The 19,848-nt window shown below is 30.2% G+C and overlaps 4 protein-coding genes and 1 pseudogene across 5 annotated transcripts, besides 4 other annotated features; 2 read left to right on the top strand and 3 right to left on the bottom strand.

Moving 5' to 3' along the window:
• Positions 1–650: part of a mobile genetic element that runs on past the window's edge.
• Positions 651–3,653: 3,003 nt separating this feature from the next.
• Positions 3,654–4,410: a mobile genetic element.
• A 409-nt stretch (positions 4,411–4,819) lies between these two features.
• Positions 4,820–5,213: a mobile genetic element.
• A 2,763-nt stretch (positions 5,214–7,976) lies between these two features.
• TVAGG3_0551420 lies at positions 7,977–8,970 on the top strand (annotated as a pseudogene). Its single transcript has one exon. A coding segment is annotated over exon 1 (994 nt).
• A 1,474-nt stretch (positions 8,971–10,444) lies between these two features.
• Positions 10,445–19,848: part of a mobile genetic element that runs on past the window's edge.
• On the top strand, positions 11,201–11,521 carry TVAGG3_0551410 (uncharacterized protein; the record flags this gene model as incomplete). The annotated part of the gene is made up of 1 exon (XM_001298205.1): positions 11,201–11,521. One exon carries the CDS (start codon positions 11,201–11,203, stop codon positions 11,519–11,521), a length of 321 nt encoding a protein of 106 aa, XP_001298206.1.
• On the bottom strand, positions 12,124–14,436 carry TVAGG3_0551400 (uncharacterized protein; the record flags this gene model as incomplete). The annotated part of the gene is made up of 1 exon (XM_051238195.1): positions 12,124–14,436. One exon carries the CDS (start codon positions 14,434–14,436, stop codon positions 12,124–12,126), a length of 2,313 nt encoding a protein of 770 aa, XP_051096019.1.
• Positions 14,860–15,525, bottom strand: TVAGG3_0551390 (uncharacterized protein; the record flags this gene model as incomplete). Its single annotated transcript, XM_051238194.1, has 1 exon — positions 14,860–15,525. The coding sequence occupies one exon, from the start codon at positions 15,523–15,525 to the stop codon at positions 14,860–14,862; it is 666 nt and encodes a 221-aa protein (XP_051096018.1).
• TVAGG3_0551380 (phage tail repeat-like family) lies at positions 16,199–17,554 on the bottom strand (the record flags this gene model as incomplete). The annotated part of the gene is made up of 1 exon (XM_051238193.1): positions 16,199–17,554. One exon carries the CDS (start codon positions 17,552–17,554, stop codon positions 16,199–16,201), a length of 1,356 nt encoding a protein of 451 aa, XP_051096017.1.

Below are 19,848 nucleotides of genomic sequence, written 5' to 3'. Positions count from 1 at the left end.
ATACCCCAAAGCCTTCCATCTCCACTTGAAAGTTCCAAAACTTTGGGTTAATAGTTTGCAATTAACCCAAAGTTTTGGAACTTTCTAGAAGGAATTGCAGGGTAAGAGGTACATATTCATACTATGTACCTCTTACCCTCCAATTCCTTCTTAAAATGGGAGAAACTTTGTCCGAATGTTAAACTATTCGGACAAAGTTTCTCTCATTTGTAGTGGAGATGGAAGGCTTTGAGGTATATTATATTAATATATACCCCAAAGCCTTCCATCTCCACTTGAAAGTTCCAAAACTTTGGGTTAATAGTTTGCAATTAACCCAAAGTTTTGGAACTTTCTAGAAGGAATTGCAGGGTAAGAGGTACATATTCATACTATGTACCTCTTACCCTCCAATTCCTTCCTTAACATAAACAAATTTGGAGTTAATTGTTTGCAATTAACTCCGGGTTTGTTGACCTCCAAATGAAAATGAAAGGGTAAGAGGTATATAGTGACCCTATATGCCTCTTACCCTTTCATTCTCATTAATTATGGGAGAAACTTTGGCCGAATGTTAAATTATTCGACCAAAGTTTCTCCCATTTTTTGAAGGGATTGGAGGCTATGAGATACTGATGCAATGTCAGTACCTCATGGCCTCCAATTCCATCCTGAAACTGATCAAATTGGACCTTACATGCATTTGAAATTTGCCATGTAAAGTCCACTTTTTGAGAGAGAGGATTTGACTGCGTCAAATTCTCTTTTTCGTTTACGAGAGTCATGTTACTATTCGTTAGGTTAAATTACTTTTAATGCCCATTCAAGGAAGTACATGTCAGTTACAGGGTTTATAGTTTTACTCGAATTGAGTAAACCTCTTGGAAGCAATTACCACAAGAGCCAAGACTTCTCGTTTACAGACTTTGAAAGCCAGGAAGGAGCCAGGTAACAATAATGGGCTCTCTTATGATATTTTGGGATATTTATCAACAATTTGAGTTTCTACCTATTGTCTTCAATGAGGATTTTTTAGGCCAGAAGTACAATACCTGTACAGTCTAACTACTAGGGCAATGTAGTCAAACTGTGCACGTATTGAACTTCTAAGGCTATTATTTATCTGCTATTGACATCATTCTTTTACATTACCGTCCTCTGGTCCTTAGAGGACCATAGATTCTGAAATTACTTGTGCAGAGCAAAGTTCTTCCGAGATCTCTCTATCCTTCGTAGATCTCGGAAAAACTTTGCCTTAAACTACTGCATTAATGTTTCCTAGTATTCAAAGAGCTATGAATTCTATAGTTGATCTTATAAGGTAGAGTTTTTCCTAACTTTCTCATTCGTTGAAAGGTTTTCAACAAAGCTATACCTTAAAAATCTGTGCTTGTTATATCTGATCATTTGTGTGTTAGGGGAGGTAAATTTATTCCACTAGAGCAAATTTTTTCCGAGGTTTCTCATCGAATGAGAAACCTCGGAACAACTCTTCAATAGTGTAATGAATTTGTGGTATTTGTCCTGCAAACAGCGAGAGAACTTGTCTGTAATTCGTTTATGATGAAGTTATCTGGATGTCTCTCAGATGAGGAAGGAAGTCCAGAAAACTTCACCATAAGTTAATACTTGTGTATTTCTATGACTCTCTTCACGTCAGAGAATGTAAATTTACTCGAATAGGGCAAAGTTCTGCTCAAGTTTCTCATTTGATGAGAAACCTCGGAAGAACTTTGCCCTAAGGTAATGTATATGTGATTGTTGGCCCGCAGAGAAACAAGGAATCTGTTTGTATTTCGTTTATGGTGAAGTTCTCGGATGTTCTCTCAAATTATATGGAAAATCAAGATAACTTCACCATAATTTGTTGTAGTTGTGATTCTCTGGCTCTTTGCCGGCCAGAAAACTAGAAAATAGTTTATAGTGGGAGTATGCTCGATGAATACCTACTCACTAAAAATATACGTTATTTTTTGTTTTCCTATGGGAAAATAGTTTTGATTTTTATACTATCGTATGCTTTGTTATTGCATGAATTGTCTATTTTCTTAATAAAAACTCATTTTTCCGTGTGATTCTGAATCAATGCATTCCAAAAAAGCGTTTTCCGCCTTTGAAACGTGAAAACACACATTGCATGAAGAATCAGAGAAGATTTTCTAACTCGAAGAATTCCAAAAAAAACCAATTATAGTTTTTTTATCGTGAAAAATTTACTTTTTAACTACGAAATTTTTAAAACGCGATTTTTTTGGAGATTTTTAGAAAATTCAAATATGATAGGCATGTGTTATTTTATGTGCTCTATGAGTTTATCAGCTTAATTTGGAGTTATTATCAAATTTCAATAAGTCTAAAAAATTGAAAGATAGAAAATCTTCTCTGATTCTTCATGCAATGTGTGTTTTCACGTTTCAAAGGCGGAAAACGCTTTTTTGGAATGCATTGATTCAGAATCACACGGAAAAATGAGTTTTTATTAAGAAAATAGACAATTCATGCAATAACAAAGCATACGATAGTATAAAAATCAAAACTATTTTCCCATAGGAAAACAAAAAATAACGTATATTTTTAGTGAGTAGGTATTCATCGAGCATACTCCCACTATAAACTATTTTCTAGTTTTCTGGCCGGCAAAGAGCCAGAGAATCACAACTACAACAAATTATGGTGAAGTTATCTTGATTTTCCATATAATTTGAGAGAACATCCGAGAACTTCACCATAAACGAAATACAAACAGATTCCTTGTTTCTCTGCGGGCCAACAATCACATATACATTACCTTAGGGCAAAGTTCTTCCGAGGTTTCTCATCAAATGAGAAACTTGAGCAGAACTTTGCCCTATTCGAGTAAATTTACATTCTCTGACGTGAAGAGAGTCATAGAAATACACAAGTATTAACTTATGGTGAAGTTTTCTGGACTTCCTTCCTCATCTGAGAGACATCCAGATAACTTCATCATAAACGAATTACAGACAAGTTCTCTCGCTGTTTGCAGGACAAATACCACAAATTCATTACACTATTGAAGAGTTGTTCCGAGGTTTCTCATTCGATGAGAAACCTCGGAAAAAATTTGCTCTAGTGGAATAAATTTACCTCCCCTAACACACAAATGATCAGATATAACAAGCACAGATTTTTAAGGTATAGCTTTGTTGAAAACCTTTCAAATAAAGAGAAATTTAAGGAGAAATTTGCCCGTTTGATGTATGGTGAGAAGCATATTTGAGAGTTTGGAGAGGCAAAGTGCAATCACCTATCAATATTGCACTTTGCTTGTAAAAAGTTCTTCGCATCTCTTGAGGTGTGAGGAAGTTTCTCGACAGAGGAAACTTTCATATCGAATGTTGCCTTTCTCCAGATGTATTACAAATAAAAAAGAATTCCATCCCAATTACACTCTATAATACAACACTATCAATATGATCAAATCACATCCATATTAAAATATGAAAAATCCAAAATCATTCTCTCTCAAAATCATATATCCACACATATCACAACGCGTTGTTGCAATTTCTTCATAAATACTAATTCCAATCTTATATAATATACAAAAAATATCTTTATTTAAATATATCTTAGTACATTCAATAATAATTATACTAGGTACATCTATCACATTAAGTAAACACATATTTATTATGATTTTAATAAAATTTGGTAAAAAAGGGGGTTGGCGTCCTAAGGCGTCCTAGTGTAAATTTCTCAAAATTGTGATATTTACATCACATTTTTGAAAGGTTTATGGGCGTCCTAAGGGAAAATTGAATAGCTAGGGCGTCCCGAATTTTCATTCTAAGATTTAAATATATTATATACTTAAGTATAATACAAGCAATATAAAAATTAAATTTTTATTATGTTAACTTATAAGAAATTTTTTTGAATTATCGTTGATTTATTGTAATCTTTCCAGGCTATACTTTTGAAATCAACTTTACCTGTCATACGCATTAATGTAGTAGATGTCCAGGTGTAGCTATTATATCCCAGCAACATTGGTATTTTATCATTGTAAGATATCAAAATGAAGCGTTTTTTCAGATATAATTTTTCGTAAATTTTTCAAAAATAAGATGGTAAAAAAGCCTCGACTTGCTCGAAAAATAACAATTTTTTTACTTGTAAAAATAACCCTTTTACAGCATGGGCAGCTATTCAATCACTATTTCTTTTTCTAAAAGTATATTTTTCAAAAAAAATTAAGATCAAATTCGACAATTTCTTGATGAAAGCAAAAATATTACACATACTTCTAGATGCATGGTATAAAATATGCAATTATTCAATCAATTCGCATGATTTAAAAAAAAATCTAAATTTGATAAAAATGTAGAAATTTTTTATTTTTAACTTGAGATTCGTTTTTTGATCCAATTTGTGAATTTTTTTTGATCGGAATTTCAATTAATTTGTAGTAGTAGGATAGGATGGGTTGTGTGACTTTTTTTGTTGCATCTATATATAGACGATGCATTAAAATATTTATATACTAAACACATTAAAAAATTAACATTAATTTTAAAATAATTTATTTTTTATCTTTTATAAAAGAAGCTATATATAGATGATGTCAGATATTCCGCGATTAATTAAACATGTGTTAAATCCTGAATGGAATCAATGGAGTCATAATCAAAGACCTCATAAACGAGTAAAAGAAATTAGAAATAATTATTTTCATGAATGAAAGATTCACTACCATAATGAAATAAAAAATAAAAAAATAAACTTTAAAAATTCATGTCTTACATTTTTGAATAATTTATTTTTTAATTCGTAAGAAATGAGTGTCAAAACTAACGACGTTAAAAAATTGGGATTCACAAATGAGGAAATAAAGGATATATTAGATGAGATGTGTTATGAAGTTAGTAAATATTATTTAAGAAATTGTCAAAAATTTGCCGAGTTATTAAATGATTTAGATTATGATGGAAAAATGAATAAAGATGATGTTATAAATTTCTTATATCCCACATCTGAAGAAGAAAAACCTAAAGAACCTGATGTTTTCCCTGAATATTATGAAGAACGGATTAAGATGATGAATACGAGATAAATTGAAATTGAAAGACTGGAAAAAATAAGAGATGAAATAGATGAAAAAATTAAGGAATTAAGAGAAGTTGAAAAATATAATGAAAATGAAGTAGAGGATTTAATGAATATCCCAGCTTCGGAATCAGAAGTTCAGAAAACTCATGAAGAAAGATATAAAAATTATGTCTCAGAATCAACACAAAATTTATTATATGGTGAAATAGATGAAACACTTTCAGAAGAAGGTACTAAATTTATTCGTAAACATAAGTTACAATTTATTGATAATGAGGAATACCCTTGTATATTACTTTCACTTCCTCTCGATTCTGAGAAATTCAAAAAAGCTCTTAAAAACGTGACATATGCAACTAATACGATTAAGAAAGAAGATCATGATATTTACACAAATTATTATTTAAATAAATGCACAGGTGTTGATAAAGTTTTTGATTTATTAGATAAAATATCAAAAGAAACCATTGGAACATATAAAATTTTGTGTGATTGCGGTTTCATTATTGAAGATACCAATAATGTTTCATATGAAAGAACAGCACCGAAGGAAGATGAAGTGGAAAGGTCTATACCATTCGTTATTAAGAACATAAAAGATATGAAAACTTATAAACATTATATTTATTCATTTATTTCAGAAAAAATGGAAGCAACCCATAAAACATCTTCTCATCATTTTATAGCTATTCATACATTCCTTTTCAAAGTTGTGAAATTAAATAAGACAGGAATTAGATTTAATGTATCAGGGTACGCATTCTTGAGTAAATTAAAATGTATTCGTCACGTTGCAGATGATAAAAATTTGTGTGTTCTTAATTCATTTTACGGACTTTAAAAAATAAAGTTTATTTTTTAATTTTTTATTCTTACATAAATGAACAAAAACGGAACCGCTAAAATGAATGATAATCAAATTAGAGCAGAAGGTAGAAGGTTATTTAAACGCTTCTATAACATTCCTGATGGTGTTAATCCTAAAACTCGTAGAAGCTATTTAAATGAAGCAATAGATGCATATGAAGGGTTTGACATTTCATCAGAAAGTGAGAGATTAGCGAGAATGTTAAATGTTAATATTGATTTCTATTATTGTGATCCTCAACCAGAAGACGTGGATATAAATAAGGTAGACTTTCCATTAGTGGAATCAATAATGATAGATCCAGAATTTGAAACAGTAAATATTTTATTAACACAGAGTCCATGTGGAAAACTTCACGCTGACAGAATAAAGACGTTGAAGCACTCACCGGCTATAGAGTTTGTCCATATTGTAAAGAAGAAGTTTATTCTATCCGTGATGATCCAGAAAGGAAAAACCAAAGAAGATTTTTAAAGCATTGTGAGAAATGTAAAGAAAATAATGGAAGATTAATTCAAGACGTTCAGTTGCAAAAGACACAGCAACCATATGCACCACATATTACGAAACAGAAGATATATCAGTGGTTATTAGCTCATAATTTGCAGGAATATTATCAACCGACAAGATATTATATTACTTTTGACTTCGAAACATTAGAGACTAAAGAAGAATTACAACTTTCTGAGTGTGCAACTTTGAACGCTTACTTAAAACCATTCATGGTATCATCAACGGTTAATTTAAATGATAAAACATATACGAGGAATTTTTGCTTAACTTCGAGTGATTCTTTTATTTCTGATTGGATTGAGTTTTTATTTTCAACCTGTTCATTAGTTGCTAAATCAAATATTGAACAATATGAAGAATTAATGAAGTCTCATACATTAAATGAAAAACAGAAGGAAGCATTTAAAAACTTCTAGATGAGGAATTCAATAAAGTGAATATCATAGGTTTTAATTCGGGAAAGTTTGATTTAAATTTAATTCTTCGTGATTTAAACACCGCAAAATGGAAAATAAAATCAATGCTGGGTTCATCTTCACAATTTAAGCAAATCATTGTAAAAAAAACAAACGTTCCATATGAATTGAGATTTATTGACATCAGAAATTATATAGCGGGTGGGACATTAGACCAATTCACTCAAGATTTCGGAAACAATAAATCACGTGTTAAATCCTTTTTCCCTTATCAATTCATCACATGGGAAAATTACGAAGAAGAATTATATAAAGAGGAACCATTCACTCAAGATTCATTTTATTCAGCATTAACTCAAGAAACTATATCAGATAGTGATTATCAAATATATCTCAATGATGCTAAAAACTTTAAGAATAGATTAGAATATTTTATTCATTATTGCAATAAAGATGTTGAAATTATGATTGACCCAATCGATAAAATTATTGAAGAAACATTTGTTTATAAAATTGACACGCTTCATAATCTTTCTTTATCATCGAATGCTTCAATGATTCGTTACGCTTTAGCATATAAAGACTTTAATCCTAATGAAAAATATCCTGAGGAAGAGATAGAATCAAGTTTTGAATTAACGAAAAAGTATTGGAAATATAAAATTGAATCATATAAGAAACAAGATGAAAAAGCAGAAAGGGATACTAAAAATAATGTTTCAATGGATGATTTTCAATACTATCACGATTTAATCCTTTCATCTAAATGCAAAATGTGTGGTAAAGCGTTTACATATGCAAATAAACCAACATTGGATAGAATCGATAATGAAAAACCACATACCAAAGAAAATTGTCAGTTAATGTGTTGTTATTGCAATTTCGTAAAATCAAATAAAGATGAAGATGTTCAACGTTTAAGAATCAATTTAAGAAATTATGCATTAAAAAATAATTTACCAATGACTTTAGATTCAGTTGAAGCTTATCACATTCTCCGTAAGGGAATTACTGGTGGTTTATCAAATGTTCAACATAGAGTAAATCTTAAAGGAATCACGCACATTAATAAACTTTCATATAATCCAGAAACTAAAACTGTATCAAATGAGGACACCACCAACATTATGACTCATTTCGTTGGTGTTGATTTTAATTCATTATATCCTTCATCATTTTCATCTAATCCTCATGATTTCATTCAATATACTGACCATAAAATGTATATGCCGGGAAGATTGAATGGTGTTATCATTTGTGATACAGCAACAAAGAAAGCAAAAGCACTGGGAATAATTAAGAAGAAAAATACTTTATTCGTGGCTGAAGTAAAGGGTCACATTGATGAAAAATACATTAATGATTACATAAACTTTTTACCGATAATAAGAAACTTAGATATTATCACAGATGAAAAAACAATTGGCAGTTTTATGTATGATTACATGAAATCAAACAATTTACCAGTTGACCAGAAACAGAGAAAATTAACTCAATTAGCATCAACACACAACCAATATCAACCATTTTCTTCTTATTATCTTTGGTATCTAATAGACAGATTTCATTTTATCATCGATGATATTCAATCAATTTTAACATTTACGAAAAACACTTGTTTTAATGAATTTGCGAACGAATTTATGAACGAAAGACAAAAGGCTGAATTAGAAGGAAATAAAGGAAAAAGTTTATTTTGCAAGATTTCACTTAATGGATCATATGGTTACGATGCAATGAATACACAAAATTACGCAAAGACTAAAATAATGAATGCACAGAAGGCACGCGTTGCATGTATGTCAAATAAGTTTAAAAACATAAAGAAATAGGTGAAGATACATATCAAGTGATGCTTAAAGATAGATTTTATAGATGTGATACGTGTTTACAAGAGGCATTCTTCACTTTAGATAATGCTAAATACTGGTATTTGGTTTTCATTTATGATTTTATGTATAAATGCATGGATGTTAATCGTTTTCATTTCATTGAAGGTGATACTGATTCATCTTATTGGGCAATCGCTGGCGATCCAAATCTTCCTAACACTCAAGCATTTCAAGCAATTGTTACCGATAAACAATTTTATGATAAAAACATTTTCAAATTCGCACCATTTGATTTCTTCTGTTTTGATGAGAAATTTTAAACCTAAATTAAAGAATAAAGCTGAAAAAAGCACATGAGAAGAAGTTATTGGGTTTAGCAATTGAGAAACAAGGTGATAACATGGTTGCTTTATGTCCTAAATGTTATACATCATTCAACGGTTCAATTGATGGAAGTGATTTTAAAAAGATTGCACAAAAAATGAAAGGTGTTAGTTTACGACAAAATAAACAATTAACACCTAAAAAATATTTGGATATAATAAATGATAAAGTGATATTTGATGGTCAGAATATTAATTTACAACTTAAAAACAGGTCAATGACTCGCTTAACAATCGGTAAGACTGCATTAACAGGGTCACACACTAAGGCTGTATGTTGTGAAAATGGATGTTGTATGCCATTTATTTAATACAATTTTGAATAATTTATTTTTAATGAAATGCCACAGAAGAGACAAAAGGAACCGTTAATGATGGTTTTGATACTATGATTCCAAATAATCAACCACAACGAATTTTTTAAATCCCATCACAGCATCAACAGCAACAACAACCGCCACCATTTGATACCGTTTTAGAAGAAGGAACCGTTAATGATGGGATTCAATATGTAAATAATGGTTTTGATACTATGATTCAAAGAGGTGGGCACCCTTAAACATTTATTTTATTTTTATATAAATGGATAACACAGATTTAAAAATTTTAATTGATGATTTAGTACTTAATCAAAATTTTCTTAATTATTATGAATTAAAATCATATCTCCAAAAATATGATAACAATATAACGGGTGATGATATGGAATATTATTATCCATATTATAAAAATGAAATTTTGAAATATCATGATAGAATAATTTCTAAAATTAAAGACAAAATTAAAAATAATGAATATACAAAGGGAAAAACTAAATTACAACTTAAACAATTGAAAGATTTCAAAAATAAAGTATTAACAGAAGAAGATATTGATGAATTATATAAATTATATAATCCTGAGCCGCAAAAGCCAAAGGAACAAAAACAAAAGGTGCAAAACACCCAGGTCCTTCAGACCATAAATGATACACAAGCTTTAATTTATGATTCATTAGTTAAACCATATTCAGCCCGACTTTTAAATGAAGATCAACTTTTGGAATTCATCCTTCAACATAAACTCGAAGCGGGAAAGTATATCAAACCTTTATATACAGCATATTTAAAACAAATGAATAGAATACATCCAGAATTAATGAAAGGAAAATCAACAACTAAAACTTCATCATCCAAAATCAAAGCAGATAAAATTAAACCACTTGCAATACCAAAACCTCCAACGACAGTACCGCCTCCTCCTTCAGTTAATCCTTCATCATTCACTTTATTATATCCATTTCAAACATTAAAGAAGCAAAAAGATTTTAAAAAGGATTTCAAGATATTAAATAAACCAATTGACCCGAAAATTCAACCGTTAAAGGAAAAATTTAGTCGCCCTTCATTTGCACCATATCCATATTCATACGAAATCGATCATTTAGAATATTCAAAAGGAAAAGTTACTTATTTATTTGCCATTAACATTAACACTAGATATTTATATTGCATTCCAGTGAAAGGGAAAACAGAACAGGAAACAAGAAGAGCTATACAATACTTACTAGATCATGAAAGAGTAGATAATATCAGGAGTGATGGTGATAAAGGATTTCAGGCAGCTATGGCTCATTATTTCCCACAAATTAATTTTTTCTTTTCATCCTCTCCATATACGTTTCATAATAAAATAGTTGATGCGGTAATGAGAACTCTTAGAGATGCGTTAGGGTTAACGGTCAGATATACTGGGATGGAAATCATGACTCCATCATACAACAGTTAGTATATTATTACAATAATACATGGCATAGAACTATAAACATGAAACCAGTGGAAATGAAAAATGATATTTCAAAAGAATGGGAATATATTAGAAAGCAAATGGAAAGGTTGAATGATGTTAAACGTGAACAAATTAATTCGGGGCTCATGAATTTTAAACAAGGGGATAAAGTTTTGATTCATCTCGATTATGGAAAAACTGATAAATCAATGACAAAAAGAAGACGAAGATTTGACACAATAGCTGAATTTGTTAGATATATTAACGGCAATGCATTAGTTGAAGTTGACAATAAATTAATAGAAATTCCGATTTATTTTATTACTCCATTATATTTAAATAATATTTAATTTTTTTATTTCGTAAGAAATGAGTGACAACAAAGCAGCCAAGAGTCCTGATTTAATTAAGATTCAGAGTCCTGACGATGAATATAAAAAGAAACTAAACAGAATTAAATCAAAAATATGCTATTACAAAAAGAAGTCGCAATGCGGTGGGGTTGATGCCCATAAAACTAAAGTAATTGAAAACGATAAAGAGAAGAAGGAAATAATTGAAAAGTTAGAAACTTACCGTTCAATCCTTAAACTGAGTGAAGCAAAAATAAAAGAATTTAATAGAATAAATAAATTGATTGGAAGAGATGAATTTAATAAAGATGAATTTTTAAACTCAATCCAAATTTAATTTTTATTCCTCTTCGACAACGTCTCGAATAACTGAAGGTGTCACTATGTCACCATGTGTCACTCGGTTAATTAACTTCTCTGAAAAAATGAGACAACATGACATTTAGACAACAACACAGGAGGAAGGCACTTATGAATGAATTCAAAGGTATTTGCATACATCCTGACCTCGTTCATTTTGTTGCTGAATTCAGCAAAAATAATGTTTAGGGTAGATGGTTTCAGGTTATTCAATAATTAATTATTTTTGAAGAACTGAAGGTGTCACTATGTCACCATGTGTCACTCGGTTAATTAACTTCTCTGAAAAAATGAGACAACATGACATTTAGACAACAACACAGGAGGAAGGCACTTATGAATGAATTCAAAGGTATTTGCATACATCCTGACCTCGTTCATTTTGTTGCTGAATTCAGCAAAAATAATGTTTAGGGTAGATGGTTTCAGGTTATTCAATAATTAATTATTTTTGAAGAACTGAAGGTGTCACTATGTCACCATGTGTCACTCGGTTAATTAACTTCTCTGAAAAAATGAGACAACATGACATTTAGACAACAACACAGGAGGAAGGCAAAAATAAATTCCAATCATACTTTATAAAGCTTCATTTACAGGTATTTCATCGTCAGTAAATGAATCATCATTATCGTTTGGTTCAACCTGTTTATATAATCCTTTCATTTCTTCTTTCAAAACATAACACCATGTTTGTTTACCATTTATTCTTCTCTGTTTCTTATCACATTTATCCTTAATGCTCATTTGGAAATTCTTGTCTTTCATGTCTGATGGTTTGCAGAATAGAGCATTTTCACACGTCATACCTGCACACAATTCATCATAATGTGTATTTATCCATACATCTAAAGGATTTGTTGATAATTCAATTAAATCTTGTTTGGCTTCAGTCATCGGTATGATTCGTACATTAAATGATGAAAGGTCATATTGCATAAAATACGTCAGCAAATTATCATAAAATTCCTTTGTGCATGAATCCATCAAATTCTTGAAGTAATCCAATTGACCCTTGAATTTACCATTAACTCTTAAAACTACGTATCTTCTGTCTCCAACTTCAATTTTGACAGGGTAAACGTTGTTAGTTACGAAAATGAAATTGGCAACATTCTGAGCTGTTCTTCTGGGTTGATTCTTTTCATTAATTCTAATCTCATTATCCGTTATAATTGATTTCAAAGCGTTGAAGTTTGCGAGTCTGTCTTCACCTACATTCTTGAGTTCATTAAGTACAAGAAACATTTTATTTTCAACTACTGAGTTGAAATTACCCGTTAGCTCACCTATTTCAGTAATGTTTTTACATGAATAACCAGCGAGGAGTTCAGAAATAATGTCTGTAAATCTGTTTTTACCTGTTCCCTGAAGTCCTTTCAAAATAATTGCTGTTTCATTCTTGATTCCAGGATGTTGAATCATTGATGCAATCCAGCCGAGTAGGTATTTATACACTTCATCGTTATTATCACAAATGGCTTCTTTAATGAAATTCATAAACATCTCAATTTTTGAGTAATCAAGCTTTTCGAGAATGTTGTATTTATAACCCTGAAACGTTGAGAAAACATCTGGAGAATCAGATTTAAAGCAAACACCCTTAACGGTTAATGAAGACAATTGATTTAGTAGTACGTCCCATGCTGTTATTGTTTTACCTTCTTCTTTAAATAATTTAATCATTTTAAGTGACTCTTTCATGTTTGATTGAAGAACGAATGATATTTGATTCATTTTGTCGTGTATGTTGTAATCTTTCTGAATGAAATATTTATTTCCATAATCTACAAAACGGATTACACGTGATAAATCCTCAATTACTTCAGAACTGTTTTTATACTGATGATTTTCAGCCCTGCGTCTAATATCTGTTATCAAAAACGAGTCATCAAGTTTTATATCAAATGTTATTTTTGGCTTACGTAATAAAGGTAAAACATATTCATCATAATATTCCTTTTGATAAAGTTTTAGAATCTTCACTAAAACAAATGGAGAAGTCATTAAATGTGCATATCTACTACGTGCTTTTTCAAAATTACTTTTTGCATTTTCTGTTAAGCTGCAGAAGTTATAAACGCTGTCATATGCTTCATTAATTAAATGATTAGGTAACGAATTAATAGCTTGAAACAGTGTGAACAATGTTATTTCTTTTTCTAAATTCATGTTTCCACCGTCATTATGTACTTCAAAATCACTGATGCCATCAACTATGCTCTGGGCAAGTTTATCGTCAATGTTTACACCTTTGTTTTCATTCATTATACTCTTTATTTCTTCGTTCTTTTGTTCAACTCTTACCTTAATATTCAAATCATTTAATATATCATTCATTGTTCTGGTTAATGTTGAATCGTAACTTCCACGAATGAATGAGTATGTATTGATTGGTTCTGATGCATTCTTGCGAACTCTTGAATCAGCCATAACCACTAAAGAACGCTTTGAATCATCCATAGAAGTCATGATATCGATATCATAATCATTGCAGGAATAACATTTAATCATTCTGTTCGAAACTGAATAGAAGAAATTAGTGTTGCAATAAATGTGAAGACCTCCTGAAGCGGTTTTAACGATAACATCTTTATCCGAAAGTTTTGATAAAATATCTTTTCTAACTGTTTCTTTAAGTTCATCATTGTATGATTTATTGATATCAACATCTATAATCGTTAAATTTGAAATTTTATTTACTAATAAAGCCATACCAGTTTTCCTTCCTCTTCCTCCATCATGTTTGAGGTAGTTATGTAAATCAATCTTGTTTTCACCAATTCTTTCGTTGAGGGTTTTAGTTTCTGCCACAACTAATTCCTCAGCTAATGAATCAATAACTTGTTCATCAGAAACGATAAAGTTGCTGTTGTTGTTTGTTGCTGTCATTTATATAGGAATAAAAAAACTAACTTTATTTTTGGACTGCATCAAATTTCCTGCTGTGTTGTCTAAATGTCATGTTGTCTCATTTTTTCAGAGAAGTTAATTAACCGAGTGACACATGGTGACATAGTGACACCTTCAGTTCTTCAAAAATAATTAATTATTGAATAACCGGAAACCATTAACGTAAACATTTATTTTTGTCTGATTTACACTCATTACGATGAAGTCATGACAAATCATTTCCTGCTGTGTTGTCTAAATGTCATGTTGTCTCATTTTTTCAGAGAAGTTAATTAACCGAGTGACACATGGTGACATAGTGACACCTTCAGTTCTTCAAAAATAATTAATTATTGAATAACCGGAAACCATTAACGTAAACATTTATTTTTGGGTCATTTATGATAAAAATAAATGGTTCATTTACTCACAATATTTTTGTACAAAACGACCCCAAACTTTTAACTTCTTTTCTGCAGTTTCTAATGCTATCTTAGCGAGTTCATATTCTCTAAATTCTCTCTTTAAATCTTCTTGTTCCCATTGGTCTAGTTCGTATGGAGAATCTCTACAACCATAACATATCTCACGTTCGTGTTCTAATTGTTTTTCACACATTTTTCTAACTTCTTCTTCAAACAAATGTTTAGCATTCTCTACTGTATCTTCGAGTTCTTCTTCATCTAATTTCTCATGAACTTTCTTGTCTATGGAGTCCATAATATCTTTGACATAAAATGCATACTTTACAGAGCACCATTCAGCAACAAAATGAACGAGGTCAGGATGTATGTAAATACCTTTGAATTCATTTATAACACCCTTAGTAAGCTCATAAAATGCTTGTTTTGAGGTTGAGCCACTTTTGGCTCGACCGTATTCATTCATCCAAAACTCAATAATTTCCTGCATTTTAGTACTATTGAGAAATCTGTTTAAATGGTTTAACCTTCCCACTTCTCTTGCCATCTTTGTTGCATTAATGTAACCATCCTTGTCTCTACGTAAGACTTCAATACCATTATAAGTGCCTTTTGTGAATGTTTCACCATTAGATTTGTTCGTGAACGTCTGTGCTTCGACTGACATTTCTGTTCTTACATACAAAATAAAAAAATAAAAATAAATAAAGTTGAGGTGAAGAGGTGAGATCTCGCCTGTTTTTTATGATAGTAGTGAAATAAAATTTTGTTATTAGTTATTTTATCATCATTTTATTAAGTTCATCTTTAGTTAATAATTTGAATGGATTCACTAATGTTCCACCTTGAGTCACAACACCTGCCCCGGCTAATTGTGAAGAACCTGGGATAAGTACTCCATGAAATGATTTCATTGGTATCATTAATTTAGAAATAGTTGGCTTAATTAATTTTGTCATTTATACTAAAATAAAAATTTAAATTATGCCGTTCGCTCTTTTGGAGCTCAGGACTTTCAGTCCGTTCTAAAGTTTATTTCACAAACATTGAGCGTTCATTGAACTCTATACCATGCGAATACAGTCATAAATGGTGGCATGTATTCTTTACTTTGTCCCGTTGTTTGTGTATATTCTGAAACGAAATGTGTATGGTTTCCTTCTCCCTGAGTGTCACTCCAGTAACAATTTATAGCAAACTTAACGTCATCTTTAACATCATATCCTTTACCTTTTGTCATTCCTGACCAATCCCAATATCTATGCTTATGCCAACCCGCTTGAGATGTACTTAAATCTATGTAGTGACTGTGTGCAGGTAAATTTTCACCTGAAATCGTTTTACTTCCCCCTTGAGTTTGCACAATACAAAAACCTGTCAACTATTTGTTCCCACGCACCAACACCAAACATTACTTGAGGACCTCTTGCATCCATAGATGTATAAATAGAACCTACTGGGTTCATTAAATCAAAGATATGAGATATTATAGGATTGTCTCTTTTGAACTTAAAATATAGTGCAACTATTTCAGGTTTCTTCTGGTTTGTGTTAGAATATTTTTTATAATATAATCTTATGTTTTCAAGGTAGGTAAAATCTTGACTATAATATTTATTTCTGTCATCTGTATAATAATATACTATTCTCGTTTTTTCTATTGCATTATATCTTTTATATCTATAATAATCTAAATATAATGTTAGCTTTTGTTCATCTACATGTGGTGTTCTGTCGTCATCTCCATAGTCATAATAATATGGTGCTGGAGCTGGGTCAGGCAATGTCATATCTGCCATTTCATAAACTCTTAAATATTTCTTTTGTTCGTCTCCATATAAGTTTAAGTAGCAGTTGTTGTCTAATGGAACTTTAACTTGTGTACCATCATTCTTTTTATAGCTTACATACATTTCATTGTTATTTTTCGGAATGAGTTTACACCGTGCACCATTTTTTAAGGAGTGTACAAACTGCCATCTAAAATATTTATTTTCTTCATTGACAGAAAAGTCACCAACAATAGTTTCAATATTTTTTGTTGTTCCTATCAAACTTTGGTATATTTCGTTAACATATGTTTTATCTGCCTTCTTCTCTAACTCATCGTTAACATATGTTTTATCTGCTTTAAGGTCTAAACATCCTGAAACCCATTTTGTATCAGCTTTAACTTTAAAAGTCTTCATTGTCCATTCATGATACCATTCAACATTTTCTTTAATTTCATTATCTTTTTCATCAACATAAACCAAATTTGCTTTCTTCATTAATTCAGTATTAACGTATTCCTTATCAGCTTTCTTCATTAATTCAGTATTAACGTATTCCTTATCAGCTTTCTTCATTAACTCACTATCCACATATTCCTTATCTGCTTTCTTCATTAATTCAGTATTAACGTATTCCTTATCAGCTTTCTTCATTAACTCACCATCCACATATTCCTTATCTGCTTTCTTCATTAATTCAGTATTAACGTATTCCTTATCAGCTTTCTTCATTAACTCACCATCCACATATTCCTTATCTGCTTTCTTCATTATGTCATTTAGGAAACCTTCTATGAATTCCTCATTTAAATTAAATCTTCCAATCTTCAAAACTTTAGGAAACGCATTTAATGCGTAATATCTCTGTTCTTCTGGTGGAATTGATGTTATATCATCCGTTATACCTTTAATTTTAGAATTCATAAATAAAATTTCTTTTATATTTGATATCACTGCACCACCTTTGCAAACGAATTCGAAATGTTCATTTTTCAATACTATCTCCAAATCTCCATATTTCAACCTTTGCGTTTGTTCTGCCGTCTTCGAATTATATGCATATATGGCGTATGTAATGGTCTGAAGGACCTGGGTGCTTTGCGCCTTAAGTTGTTGTGGTTGCTGTTGTTTAATCATTTATTATGATTTAAAAATAAATATTTAATCTGTTATCTCATCAGCTATTTTCTCTATTTGAAATTGCCATAATATTTCATTCATGAATTCTAAATCACAATCAAATAGGTCAGTTATTCTAAATTTAATATTTGATAAATCTTTTGAATGAAGAATAAATGAATTCCCAGATAATTGAAATGGATATGATAAAGAAAATGTGTTTAAGTTGATGGATAAAATGTTTTGTATTGATGGGTAAGAGTTAGGGTCTAATGTTTGATGTGAAAATCTCATTGGGGTATTAACTTTATCACATTTGATTAAAATGAAATTGGAACCAGTGTCAGAATACAAAACATCCCCAACATCTTTTTCAAAATTTAATATCCCCAACAATGAACGAAGATGAGGAGTACAAAATTTAATTTTCAGCGGAAATTTAATAAGGTTATTTATTTCATCAAGTTCAAAAAGTTTATCAGGTTTTGATTTAAAATTTTCTTCATACCATACGATAAATGATTCATTTAAATAACTTAAAATCATGTTAATATCCCATTTCGCTATCACATTATTTATATACATATCATACGTTTTTTCATGGTCATCTTTAATAAATGATATATAATCTGAAGGGTCTAAAAGAATGGGATTAAATTTACCACTCACAGAAACGAGAGTAACATTATAAATTCCGCTAACTGTTAAATTTAATTCACAGTTATTATTCGAAATAATATTGATAATTGACATTTTTATTACGATTAAAAATATGGTAAAGCGTTATTTTCCAGTGATAAATAAAACTAGAATAAGATTACCTCAAGAATTCATAAATTCAACGAATAAGAAATTCATTCATGTTATAAATTTTAGTGTTTTCAGAAAATATGAGTCAATGTCATATTCATCAACAGGTTTATTTTCCCTTCATTCAAATTTAGTTCAATCAAACCCATATAATGACCATTTTCATAAGATTTCAGATGGTATTAAAAATGTAATTGATAGATTAAAATATGAACAGATTGACAATATCGAATTTTTGGAATTTTGGTTTAAATATCCCGATGGAAAAAAGATTGAAGTTAAAGATAAAGCTGATACTATAACAAAAACAATTACAATGACCGATCCGGATAGTGGGGAACAAAAAGAAATAAAACAAACGATAGAAACTGGTGAAAGGTCCAATTATTATTGATTATGATTCAAAGGATTATTATTCGATAATGTTAATGCTTGAATATTAAATAGCCTTAACAAAGAATTTTTTCAAGTGATATTTTATATTCATCAACTATTTTATTATTAAAAATCATATATATGTTAAATGAAGTTCAGTTGTTGTTCCGTTCTTTGATATCTTAATTGTGCTAATATCCTTTATAGGATTTATTTTTGCAACTGTTCCACAGCATGAAACCTCATCATCTATGAAAAATTGAATCTTAACGTCTGAATCTTGAATTCACAAAGAATGGCGATAATGTGAATTAATGATTCATAAGGTAAAATAATAAACCGGATTGGTCAATTAAATTTATTATTGAATCATAATTATTAATTATTATATCACGGTAAATTTTCATTAATTCAGAATTAATGTCTATTTTATATGGTTCTCGATGTTTGATGAAAGAGGGGGGTATGTTGATAAGTGGGAATTTCAACAGGTTCTTTACCGGGTTCAGATAAAATGATTGGGTCTCCATTCTCATGGTTTTCTTCATTCTCCTCATTCTTCGGTAAGTCACGAGTTAATAAATTTGGTTGAGTTGCTGACCTTGTTAATTCGGGGCTAACATTAACTTTAACATTTTGAATAATTCGTGATTTATCATCATTTACGTTATAACCAACCGTAATCTCTGCTTTTGCGTTAGTGTTCTTTTGACTAGTGAAACGTCTTTCTCATTTATATTCGAATAAAAAAATATATTTAAACTTTATTTTGCTGGAAGTTTTTGAATCTATTTCCCTGTATTTGTTCTTGAAGTTGATTTTTAGCTGGTTCATTGTAATTAATAGACCTAATATATTCATTAATTGCATTCTTATAATCATCTGATTTCTCAAATTTTCTTTTATCTGATTCC

The sequence above is a fragment of the Trichomonas vaginalis genome, chromosome II (genome assembly GCF_026262505.1).
Source record: "Trichomonas vaginalis G3 chromosome II, whole genome shotgun sequence".
Classification (NCBI taxonomy): Eukaryota; Parabasalia; order Trichomonadida; family Trichomonadidae; genus Trichomonas; species Trichomonas vaginalis.
This window is presented reverse-complemented; position numbering and strand designations above follow the sequence as displayed.